Here is a 13,259-nt window from a genome sequence, read left to right as displayed (position 1 = left end):
GGCAAAACGTCTTTAGGCAGCCTCGTCGGGATGGGGTTCAAGAGACAGGTAGACGTGTTCGAATTAGAAACCGTTGAAGATAATTGGTCACGGTTGATGGGAGAAAAGCCCTCCAAATATACACCAGGGCATACAGCGGTTTCCAAGGCCATTCCACTTGAGGACAGATTGGCACTGGTTAAGGGCAAGAGATTATTAATCTTGTCCCTAATAGTTAAAATCTTTTCATTAAAGAAGTTCATATGATACTGATGGCACCGCGGACGGCCGCCTCGGTGCGTTGGTGCGCGATGTTTTTTGTTGTTTTCGTCTTAAATACTGTTTTCTGCTGTGATTCCCGGAGCTCTTTCACCAGAGAAGAGCTCATGAACATCAGGGGAACAACTCCAGCGGATTTATTTCCAACGTTTTTAACTTCTGTGGAGTTACTGGACATTTTTGTAAAAGGTGTGCTCACCTTCGCCCACGCGGTGAGACGCCGTCGGAGAGGGAAACGCTCAGGGGCGCTTGTACGGCTATGGAAATGGGGATCTCGTACAGCGCTGCCGGGCATATTTCTCTCCAACGTCCGCTCACTGTGCAACAAACTGGACGAACTCCAGCTGCTGGTGGGGAGAGACAGAGACTTCTCCTCATCCTCTGTCCTGTGCTTTACGGAATCATGGCTAAGTGGATCGATACCAGATTCTGCGCTCCAGCTCGCTGGCTTCCAGCTGTTCCGAGCGGACCGGGTCACGGAGCTCTCCGGAAAAACAAAGGGTGGAGGAATCTGCTTTTACCTCAACAACGGCTGGTGCAACGACGTAACGGTGATTCTACAGCACTGTTCGCCGGACCTGGAATCTTTTATCATTCACTGCAAACCCTTCTACTCCCCACGTGAGTTCGCTTCATTCATCCTGGCCGGAGTTTACATGCCGCAGGGAACGTGCACGAGGCACAGCAGTCCCTCGCTGAACAGATACGGTGTGTGGAGCGGACCTTCCCGGACTCTTTAGTTATTGTACTCCGGGATTTTAACAAAGGAAACCTCAGCCACGAACTCCTAAATATAGACAGTTAATTAAATGCCCTACCAGAGAGAAGAGCATTCTGGACCACTGCTACACAACAATCAGCAGGGCCTATCACGCCGTCCCTCGAGCTGCACTGGGAAACTCTGACCACGTCATGGTTCATCTGATTCCCTCATACAGGCAGAGACTAAAGCTCTGCAAACCTGTGGTGAGGAAGTTCAAGAAGTGGACCAGTGAGGCTCTGGAGGATCTACGGGCGTGCTTGGACTGTACTGACTGGGATGTCTTCAGGACTGCTACCAACAGCCTGGATGAGTACACAGAGGCTGTAACTTCCTACATCAGCTTCTGTGAGGACAGCTGTATTCCATCCAGCTCCAGGGTGAGTTATAACAACGACAAACCCTGGTTCACAGCGGAGCTCAGGAAGCTAAGACTGCAGAAGGACCAGGCATTCAGGAGTGGGGACAAGGACCTGTACACAGAGTCAAAATACAGGTTTAGCAAGGCGGTGAGAGATGCTATACGACTGTACTCTGAGAAACTGCAACAGCAGCTCTCAGCAAACGACTCTGCTTCTGTCTGGAGAGGGCTCAGGCAGATCACCAACTACAAGCCCAAATCACCCCACTCCATGAACAATGTGCTTCTGGCAGACGAGCTCAATGAGTTCTACTGCCGCTTTGAAAGACAATGGAGCAGTCCTGAGACAATCCCCACAGCCCCATGAACAAGCCACAGACCATCAGCCCACCCTCCCCTAGCCCATCAGGGGCTCACACCTCTGGAGCACCCTCCAGCAACTCAGCGACAACCCACGCCATCCAGGAGTGAGCAGTCAACAGGCAGTTCGAAAAGCAGAACCCCGCAAAGCAGCGGGCCCGGACTCCGTCTCCCTCCACCCTGAAGCACTGTGCTGACCAGCTGTCTCCGTGTTCACCGACATCTTCAACACCTCCCTGGAGACATGCCACGTTCCAGCCTGCTTCAAGGCCTCCACCATCATCCCGTCCCCAAAACCCAAGATCACAGGACTCAATGACTACAGGCCCGTCGCCTGACCTCTGTGGTCATGAAGTCCTTGAACGCTTGGTCCTGTCACACCTCAAGACCATCACCGACCCACTCCTGGACCCCTGCAGTTCGCCTACAGAGCCAACAGGTCTGTAGACGATGCAGTCAACATGGCCCTTCACTACATCCTCCAGCATCTGGACTCCCCAGGAACCTACGCCAGGATCCTGTTTGTGGACTTCAGCTCTGCTTTCAATACAATCATCCCGTCCCTGCTGCAGGACAAGCTCTCCCAGCTGCACGTGCCCGACTCCACCTGCAGGTGGATCACAGACTTCCTGACCGACAGGAAGCAGCACGTGAGGCTGGGGAAACACGTCTCAGGCTCCCGGACCACCAGCACAGGTTCCCCCCAAGGCTGTGTTCTTTCCCCTCTGCTGTTCTCCCTATACACCAACAGCTGCACCTCCAGTCACCAGTCCGTCAAGCTCCTAAAGTTCGCGGATGACACCACCCTCATTGGGCTCATCTCTGGTGGGGACGAGACCGCCACAGGTGGGAGACTGACCACCTGGTGACCTGGTGCAGCCAGAACAACCTGGAGCTCAACGCCTAAAGACAGTGGAGATGGTTGTGGATTTCAGGAGGAATGCAGCCCCACCCGCCCTCTCATCCTGTGTGACTCCCCGTCCGACGCTGTGGAGTCCGTCCGCTTCCTGGGCTCCATCATCACCCAGGACCTCAAGTGGGAGCTGAACATCGGCTCCATCACCAAGAAGGCCCAGCAGAGGATGTTCTTCCTGAGGCAGCTGAGGAAATTCAACCTGCCAGGGAAGATGATGGTACAATTCTACACGGCCATCGTTGAGTCCATCATCTGCTCCTCCATCACCGCCTGGCACCCTGCAGCCACAGCCAAAGACAAGTGCAGGCTGCAGAGCATCATCCGCCGGCCGAGAGGGTTATCGGCTGCAATCTGCCTTCCTCCAGGTCCTGTTCACTTCCAGGTCACTGAAGCGGGCCAGAAAGATTGTCGCTGACCCTCCCACCCTGGTCACTCCTGTTCGAGTCCCTCCTCGGGAGGAGGCTGCGTCTATCATGACAAAGACCACCCGCCACACCAAAAGTTTTTCCGTCGGCAGTCGGGCTCATCAATGGAACCCGGACTGACTGACTGTCACCCCAGGACTACCACCTCTTCTTCCACCTTCCTCTCCTCCTTCTTCCCGCCTCCTTCCTCTTCCTCCTCCTCCTCTTCCTCCCACCTCCTCCCTCCTCCTTCTTCTTCCCTCCTCCACACACGTCACTTTAACATGCACTTTAACTTGAGGCCTCCTCCACACACATGCCACTTTATTTGCATGCACTAACTTAAACACACGCCACGCGTAACATACACTTTTAACTAAAACACACCACTTGAAGCACACACCCAAACACTTTCACATTACTTGTTGTCTTTCTGTCGTGTTGATTGTTGTTTGTTTGTCATGTCCAAATGTTGCACCTTCCACCAAAAAAAATTCCTCGTTTGTGTAAACATTCCTGGCAATAAAACTGTTTCTGATTCTGATTCTGATTCTGATAAAGTCATTACCACTGAGGTCTATAGGAATACTCGGCTCCACAGAGCTGTGACTCTCTGTCAGCCTGGCTACAGTGCTGAAGAGAAACCTGGGGTTGTTCTTATTTTTCTCTATTACTGATGAGTAATAGGCTGCTCTGGCATTACGGAGGGCCTTCTTATAGGTTTTAAGACTATCTCGCCAAACTAAGCGGGATTCTTCCATATTAGTTGAACGCCATATGCTTTCAAGCTTTCGTGACGTTTGCTTTAGTTTGCGGGTCTGAGGGTTATACCAGGGAGCAGTGGGACTCTGTGAGGGTAACTTTTGATAGTTAAAGAAAATGACAAACCAGCAACTGCCTGAAAATACATTATTATACATTATACATTATTATTTTAAGTTGAATAGATTAATTTTGATGAAGTGCATTTCGGAAAGCCACGATTTACTAAACAGAGAAAGTACATTTTGATTTCACAAAAGTACACATTTTAAAATACAACACTAATGTTCAAAACATGCATTAGTGTTGCACATTTTACAATGAACATTGATACAATCTATGTACCAGGTTTTACTTTCAGATATATTGCAGTCATCGTATCTTCAGCTCATGGTCTCCTCTGACATCTTCACATGAACCCAGTCTCTGTGGACTAAACATTAAACAGAGAACAGCTGCAGGATTAAGTGTTGTTCTTGCTGTCTGGGAACGTGATTGCCCAGACTTGGTCACTGATTTTGACTGGCATGATGTATGGTCTAATATCTCAGAAGTATCACGCAATCCAGACCATCAGCAAATTCACTACAATTTCATTCATAGGACGTATCTCACCCCTGTGAAAATGCATCACATGAAAATAATTACCAGTCCTTTATGCACTTTCTGCCCACTAAACACTCAAGGAACATATCTTCACATGTTCTGGGATTGCTCCCCTGTTTGTCAGTTTTGGAACAATATTGCATCCAAGTTATCTGTCTTGATTAATGTTACTGTGCCTGTCACTCTCAGTGTTTTGATTCTAAATGTTTTTGATTCAGACTTTCAGCTCTCTAAAATCCAAATGCGTGTTGCATTTGTTGGACTTACAGCTGCTAAGAGAATGATTGCAACCCGTTGGAAACCACCTCATGACTTGTCTGTTCGAACATGGATGCTTTCCTTCTTGGATGTCGTATATATGGAGATCTCTACAGCTCGCATCAATGGAGCATCAGAAAAGACTTTGGACACTTGGGTCGACATTGCTGACTCTTTGAAAAATATGCTGTAGATGTGTGCTATCGCCCCTTACTTCTATTTGAACATGTGTCTGGTCCCTATCAATGTTATTTGTCTGTCTGTCTGTCTCTTGTGTTGTGTGTATATTTATGTCCCCCCCCCCCCTCTTTCCTCTCTGCTTTATGGTTCTGAGAGACTCCTTTGGTCTCAGCATATTGTTTGTAATTTGAAAGGGCACCACGTGTTGGTGTTCCGCCATCCTGTGTGATTATGCTAAATAAAAACATTTGATCGCAAAAAAAAGTGTTGTTCTTGCTGTAATTATGCTGCTGACCATATTAATATGTTACTGTGTGTGTCGACTCAGCATAACCAACTAATGACATTGTTCTGGACAACCTGCATTCTTAAGCTGTTTGGAAAGCTCAGCAGAGCAAACAGAGCAGGCAAGACAAACACGGAGAGACAATCTGGGAATATATCTATAAAAGAATGTGCAGGGTCGTAGTATTGATAAAAAACAATTACAGCAGCCTCGGAAGAGCCAGAGAGAAGAGGTGACAAATAATAAAGATGTCATAATATTTCAGATGTAGTTATGATAATCAAGTAATTGATTATGTATTCTATCATGCAACAATGTCAATAAATTGCTTTTCTGTTTTATATATATGTGAACATAATATATTTCTGTTTATGGTGACTGTTGTGTGGCTCTGGTAAACATTGATAAGCATTTTGAACTGTTTTCAGAACTGATTAAAAATCAACAATTCAATCATTCAAATAGTCGTTAGTTGCTGCTCTATTTAAGAGGCTACAAACATTGATACTAATGGAAATTACTGTTTATTCGGCAAATATTAAAAAGGCAAAATATCAAACAAAATGCAAAAAAAAAAAAAATCCTGCATCTGCAAAACCAGAACAACCTGGAAAAAGTCCCTAGAAAAAGAGGCCTTACATGCTTTTCCTTGGCTTCCCTGGATCCACCCAACAAAAAAAAGAGGCTGCGTTGTCATGGCAACACTGAGTAAAAATAACACAAGCTTATTTTCCACAAGCTGAAAATAAAATGGAACAGGATCAGTTTGGACAAACAAGATCAAAATGGTTACTAATTCACAGACACAAGAAGCTGCATCCTTCACACGGATTAAGCGTAGCGTCAAGGCCTGTGTCGCGTTCCCTCTGGTCATCGGCTCGCCGTTATCTGACGGACGGATCCCCTTACTCGTGTAAAGAAACGAGCGCTTGTCAGGATAATGATCGTAATAAAAGGAACGCTCACGCCCCACTAATTCCTCCATACCAGAAGCCTCCACAGCTGGTTTGTTTAAATCTTTTAATTCACAGCCAGCTAATTAACATTCAGAGAACACTACTATAGTTCAGGCAGTGCCTCTTAACAACCATCAACCTGAGGTATTTTTTACATGCAATTAACAAATGGGATGAAGAAAAGACGAAGAGTGAAAAATACTTATTTACCTCCAATGTTCCAACCTTGAAGTGCATAGTGTGGCTGTACTCAACATATGGATGGCATGCTGAACGCGCTGTTATGCACCCCTGATGCATTGCCGAGACCACAGACTCAACTTTGATTTAATCAGCTGCACTGGCTGTGTGCAGAACACTTTCCAATGCACCGTAACCAGGGTTCGGTTCCTGGATCTGTGATTTTCAGCAAAAACAAACAGCATTATGCAAATATGATTTCCAGCTGCTAAGTGAGAGAGATGAGTGATGGAGCGGGATGCCAGCACTGAAGAGACAGACAGACAGAGATAAACAGGGAGGTGGAAGGTCTCGGCCATGATATCATATCTGGGACATATTTTGCACAAAGCCCAGTGAGTCAGCACAGCCCACCCAGCAAGGATGTGTGGTCACACCTCGGACTCGGAGGACACTTCCCTCTCAAAATAGCACAATTGTAATGTCATGCAGGCAAGCCTGCTACCACAGAGCTGGCTGACCTGCACATTTGTATTGCCCAACAACACAGCTGACCTTTGAGCCTCAACAGGTCATCGTTGAGGATCACAAGGAACTCCACTCTGGCACATACACGTGTGAACCAGCCTCTTACATGTGCACAAAGAACGAACAAATCCCATCGAGCACTCAAACACCATCCCAAGAACCATCCTGCTCTTCATGTCAGCTTCGGAAGAAAGAAAATGCCACAATGGCTTCAATCAGCCCCGACTGAAATGCAGAGTTCATTCTGCACCAGAGGCATTTCTATCTTTAATTAGAGTGAGCAGCTGACTACAACCCAAACCTGCTCACAAACACTGATTTTCAAACCCAATCATATTCTTTCATTATTGACAGCAAATGACTCCATTTTGCTTCAGGCTCATATATTGTAGAGGCAGAACTCAGTGTAGCCGCCATGGTGTTATCATCACATACAAAGGGTTAAGTTATCTTGAGAAACAATGCAGTTAAAAACAAGTTCAACAATGTTCCAACTTTTCTCCTTGCTCTGCCTGAAGAACGTTCTTATTTATGTGTATTTTTCTTCAAGTTTCCACAATGGATTTACTACATATGAAACTGACTCAGCAATTCATTCTTCTTTTTAATTCTAGGTTGAGGTCATTCTAAAGAAAATAAATCTACAGCTACAGCTGCTCATGTTAGAATTTTTTTTTTACTGGTTTTCTGTTTCTTTCTGATAAACAGAAAGATTGAGGGTTCTGGACAGCTGATTGGAGAAGACACTTGAAAACATGGGCTTTATGAACTTATAATTGACATTTCTCCATTTTTGCTGACATTTGTGAAACGGAACGATTGAAAAAGGGAAAAATGAATAGATTACTTGCAGCCTTTAGATACAATCGCGGCTTTATTTCCTCAATCTTTGCTGAAGCACTTCTGTACCAGTCATCACAAACTCCCACTATGCAGTCAAATATTATGAATAATTTCAAATGATTATGGCATCCCAACACTTAAGATAACACATATGTCAAGTTAAATTTGAGGGAAATGTATTTAAAAGGATGCACAGAAGATCTAGAATACCCATTTGTTGATTGAATGTTCTACAGCTTCAATAATGACCTGGAACCCACTGCTAAAGAATCAATATGAGATTGAGTCAGGCAGTGTGGAATAAGATGTTTTTCCAACCTCAAAGCCACTTACTTAGAAAGTAAGGTATACTCCATGATATGGGGTTAATGAAGCACTGGCTGCAGCTCTCTTGTGGTAACACAGGGTCCACCACAACTTTTCCTGGGCCTTCCCCAGGCCATGGATGTGCAAGTGATCACAGTAACCTTCACCTCTCTTCCACCCTGTTCTTCACCGCCTTCAGCGGTTTCATCCTCATTCTCTCCGTGTGTTTTCCCTCTTTGTACTTTAATCTTAAAAGTGGCTACCCCTGATGAGGAAGATCAAAACAGCCCAGCATTGAGCTCAGGTCACCAACTCCATCCTTTTGATCACAGTGCAGGGTGATATTATTGATTTCTCTGAGATCAATCTCGTCAGCTGCTGTTATCCTCTATTGTAAGAGAGCTGGGTGGGAAGAAAGGAGGAGGAGGAGGAGGAGGAGAATCCTGTTATGTAAGTCGCAGAAAGGATTTTTCACAAGGTGACAACGTGTAGAACACAAGACCGCTGAGGTCTTGGATGTTTTGCATTTTAATTTTTTGTCTGAATTTGTCAGTAGTGTCAGAGGGACACCTGTGCAGATCTGGCAGGGGGAGCCTTCCTGAGAAATGAGCGAGATGAACACCCTCTCATAGCCACAGGGAGTTACATGACGTCAGTCGACATTCACTGTTTGAGCACAGTTTTGTGCTTTGCTACACACTCACGCGGATGTATGAAGCTGTGTTTTTTTTACAGATGAATGCTCGCATAGATGCCCTAGTTCTTAAGTAAGATAACCCTTTGGAGCAAGGCAGAGGTGGATTACATGGCTGCTGAGCCCAGAGTCACAGTCAGGGATCCAGTCAAAGTGGTGGGAGGGGACGGATGGAGGAGGGAGAGGGAGAGGGGGAGAGGGAGAGAGTGAGGGGTTTCTATTTCAAATCTCCCTGGAACCCCAAGGCACTTCCGTTCTGGCTGCATCCTCCACCAAAATAAATCATTTCCATCAAAGGAGAAGCTCTGACCATATTCAGTGCTTTTCCTCATCCGAGGCAAACTCACTCACGCTGCTGTATTTATGTGCTAAAAACTCAGTCAGTGCCGTCTAAAATGGCCACACAAATTTGACAGGCTGCCAAATCAAACTTTAAAATGGCTCACTTAATAATAGAGAACACATCTCTTTCAATTCCAACTGGTAAACTTGTTTGTCATGCTCTTATATAATACAGTATCTCTAGTGTTGCTCAATGGAGAGGCTGCTTTGTAAATGATATTTTCTTACACTCGCAATTCTCTTCAACGACTGCCCTTCATATTTATCTCAATGCATTCCAAAATCCCAAAAGCAAAAACCAGGTGTTCTAAACTAGAAATAGAGTGTATTTAATGCAGCAGAGCTACGTTGAAGTATAGTTCAAATTGCCGTCAGTTTCCTGTGGGTTTCGGTCTGTCTGTCTGTTACACGGATCAATAGTTGGTGCTCTTGCATGGGATGCTGAACTTTCCCCCCTGTCCTCTCCAAGTGGCAGATAACGTTCATCTTTGTGCACCAAAGCTCAAGCCGTTGTTATTTTTTTCCCAATGCTGTGACCGTACATTTATTATTAACAAATTGCTTACGTCATCTGACAAGTAGAGGAGGAAGATCGTTTACTTAGACGGTGAAGATGTGATTGGTCGCCCGAATTAAAAGGATTAAAACCCCTAAAAAGACCAAATGATGCCAGTTTGGAGAGGATGCTGTTTTTTATGTATTTATTTTGTAGGTAACTGCATGGAGAGGGGAGGAGGGGAGTGCGTGTCAACAAAATTACACCACCGAGGTTTGACAATGTGAAGCAGTCAGGAGCACACACACACATGCAGCTCTCCGCGCGCGCAGCCGGGGCTGTGCGTCCGAGTGCGCCAGTGAGTGTGTGTTTTGAATTCAAATGCAGCAACACACCAGAGCTGCAAATGCGGAGACTGAGGGGAGGATGGCGATGATGTGTTTGGCGACGGAAGCCTTTACGCTTATTTTTACCCGAGTACAAAATATATTCACAATATGTCTCCGCCTGGCTCACATTATCCCGGCTTCTCTCACGTACAACCACGCACGCACACTCACACACGTATACACACACCCGTGATAAGTAGCCCACTTCAGGGGTATTCCAACCGTGCCGTGCAATTGGCAACATTAAGCGGGGTAATAATCATGAAGATGCACCTACCATATTGACTTCAGAGACCATGTCTATGCTGGCTATGTCTATATTCATTCCCACAGCCACCGGCGCACCTGTGAAGGAATAGAGGCATTAATAAAAGGACATACTTGTCAATAATTCTCTCATCATGTAAATGTAACAAATTCGTGACGCGAGCTCAGGTTGCTCGCTGCTCCCCTCCACCTACAGGAGACGTGTGCATCATCCGCCGGAGCGATGAAAAAAATATTGTGTTTCACACGCAGGTCGCTTAAATACAGTTAATTTAATCTTTTTAGTGGGATAATCCAACAATAATGAGCGGGATCGATCACGCTAAAAAGCCCGTCTTATCTCGTCCATCAAATGAAATATGCACATAATTTCTCATAGCCTTATTGGAAAGGCCTATTTGGCTGTGAAGGGATGATTACGTAAATTAAAGGAGATTTTGCGATTCATTAAACATGTATTGCACGTCAGGAGGGCGAGGAAACATGACATTCCGTTTTCAATTTGCTCGTTACCTCCGAAATCTGGCCTCAACCGAATGTCGTATCCTTTCATCAGTCTGTCCACGGTTTCCTTTACCAGAGGCATATTGCTCGGATCTTTGAGATCCTTGGCGCTGTGGAAGAAAAGGGTGGTGTAATGCAAAACACCTTATTAATATCACACGCCATGCACGCTGGTATCGATCCTACATGACATCCAAGACAGGGCACATAACATATAGGAAACGAGATTACCTTTGAGCCCAGACAAAAGTCACTAGTAAAGAAAAAGTAAAAATCCCAAAGTGTTTTTTCCTGATCCTCCCCATCGCAACAGTTTTTGAGGCGGTTTCGGGATGCGAGTGAGGAGAGCGCACATCCAACTTACTCCAGACAGCGCAGAGGAGCCAATGAGAGGCGCATGCGTGGAGCCAGCCCAAGATCAAAGAGTGGAGACTGATGATGGTGGATGAGCAGTTTCCATTGCAGAGAAAAATATTAAAGGGACAAGTGGTTGTGTGAAATGAAGAAGCAAGCATCTGTGCCAGAAGAGAAATGAATGACAGCAGTGTTCATTTCAGAATTGTTTTATTCTTGTGTGCATCACTTGGCAGATGAGTATCATGACAAGGTCAAACAATGGGATGCACTGAAGGGTTAAAGTGGTCAAAATGTCAATTTAGGATCAAGTTTATTTCCGCACCTTTTATGTTACTGGACATAGTAAATGGCTGAAAAGAGTATAACACTCCACCCATTTCAGGTTGACATGTGACCTGTGTCCTGTGACCATATGAAAACATCTGTGCCCAACAATCATGCAGCATCCGTACAAAAATAGAAAATGAATGTCATCAACACCCATGGGTATTACATCCTACTCTTCCCTGCAATGTTTTCAGAGGACCTGCAGTAGATCAGAAAATGCAGAAGGAGCACCAGAGCAGAAAGGTGGGATGGAAAACACAATCCCACAATTCATTTTCCCAGGTTTGAGTACATTTTTGAAGCCGCAGGGAGGGATGCGAGTCTCCTCTAAATTGCCTTTGATCTTGTTGTAGTGGGAGCTGTGCTTCTGTAGAGGGCAGGTTTCTGAAAGCATTGGTTCACTGTTGCATCACCACCAGTTACAGCCATCATAGATTATATCATGCACTTTTTTAAAATGTGTTTCTAAGTGTGCGTCTTAGCCTCATGCATGCTGTATGTGTGTGGCGTCTGTCTCGGTCCAGGGCCCGAGATGTTGTTGTGTGTACATAGCAGACTTTAAAGTGATTGAGGCCCATGAAGGGCAGCTCTTCAGCTACTGATCAGGACACAAGTGGGCAGTGGTCACCGCCTGTGAAATGAGTACCGTATTTTTTGCACTATAGGGCGCACTAGATTATAAGGCGCACTGTCAATGAATGGTCTATTTTCGATCTTTTTTCATTTATAAAGCGCACCGGACTATAAGGCGCATTAAGCGGAAAAAAAACAGTCAGATAAGTCAGTCGATCAAACTTTATTAAACGCGTTCACAATAATTCTCAACATTATTCAAACGTTAATGAGCGTATTCACAATAACTACCAACCTTATTCAGTTGTATTTTGGGATCCTTATACACACACTGTAATATTATGGTGAAGCACAGTATTGTAACGGACTGAGGGAAATGTTATGTCCGGATGTAAGTGAACGTCTCACGAGCTGGTAGCTGTGAGGCGTGTCTGTGATTGGACAGCGAGTGATGTTGTTGTGTGTGTGTTGTTGTGTTCCGCGGGTTCGGGGCGGAGCTATGACCCGGAGCAGACGTGAAGCTGGTTTTGAGGTTTCACGGCGGTTTGTTGTCGTTTTGGCGTAGGCTACGGCCAACAGTAGCTTGTTCTATGTTCCTTGAATAAACACCCTATAAGCCATCTACGTCTCGTAGCGTTCCTGACCCAGGGTCGCTACAGTATGTATTACTCCGCGACGTTCCTGGCTACGGTAGCCGTAATGCTGCAAGCGGTGCGGCTTTGTAGTTTACCAAAGTCGTACTAAAACATTTTGACTTAGCGCCGTGAGCGCCTTGTACCACACAAAATCGCTTAGAGGTCAGTAAACAAAACCAGAATTAATCCATATATACGGCGCTTCGGATTATAAGGCGCACTGTCGTTTTTTGAGAAAATTAAAGGCTTTTAAGTGCGCCCTATAGTGCAAAAAATACGGTATATGTGCGGCAGGAGAATAAATGAGTTTCTGATTCATTTCCTCTGTCAGATAATAATAATAATAATAATAATAATCATTTATTTTTTATAGCGCTTCTCAAGTCACCCGAGGTCGCTTTACAGAGTGCAGAGTCCAGTAGTCATACACACACACAGTCATCCCGGTGGTGGTAAGCTACATCAGTAGCCACAGCTGCCCTGGGGCAGACTGACGGAAGCGTGGCAGCCAATCAGCGCCTACGGCCCCTCCGACCACCACCAACATTCATTCACATCCATACGATAAGCTAAGATGAGAGCACTGACGGCTGGAAGCTGGTTCACACACACAGAGAGCGAGAGAGAGAGAGAAGGGGAGGGGGGGGGGGGGGTAAGTCTGGCTAGATGCTGAAGGTCTCTCCGGCTGCACATCCCCTTTTCCCGGTCCTC

The 13,259-nt window shown here is 45.6% G+C and overlaps 1 protein-coding gene across 1 annotated transcript in view; it reads right to left on the bottom strand.

Annotated features, from left to right (window-relative positions):
- The window catches only part of gabrb2a (gamma-aminobutyric acid type A receptor subunit beta2a), a 60,522-nt gene extending 49,519 nt beyond the window's left edge, over positions 1-11,003 (bottom strand). Inside the window, exons 1-3 of the mRNA XM_056438899.1 lie at positions 10,888-11,003; positions 10,666-10,766; positions 10,163-10,230 (exon numbers count right to left, since the gene is read on the bottom strand). Coding sequence (XP_056294874.1) covers positions 10,163-10,230; positions 10,666-10,766; positions 10,888-10,961 — 243 coding nt within the window. The 5' untranslated portion in view covers positions 10,962-11,003. The remainder of the gene's footprint in view (positions 1-10,162; positions 10,231-10,665; positions 10,767-10,887) is intronic.
- Between the last annotated feature and the right edge of the window lie 2,256 nt (positions 11,004-13,259).

Source organism: Pseudoliparis swirei, chromosome 19, assembly GCF_029220125.1.
Source record: "Pseudoliparis swirei isolate HS2019 ecotype Mariana Trench chromosome 19, NWPU_hadal_v1, whole genome shotgun sequence".
NCBI lineage: Eukaryota > Metazoa > Chordata > Actinopteri > Perciformes > Liparidae > Pseudoliparis > Pseudoliparis swirei.
This window is presented reverse-complemented; position numbering and strand designations above follow the sequence as displayed.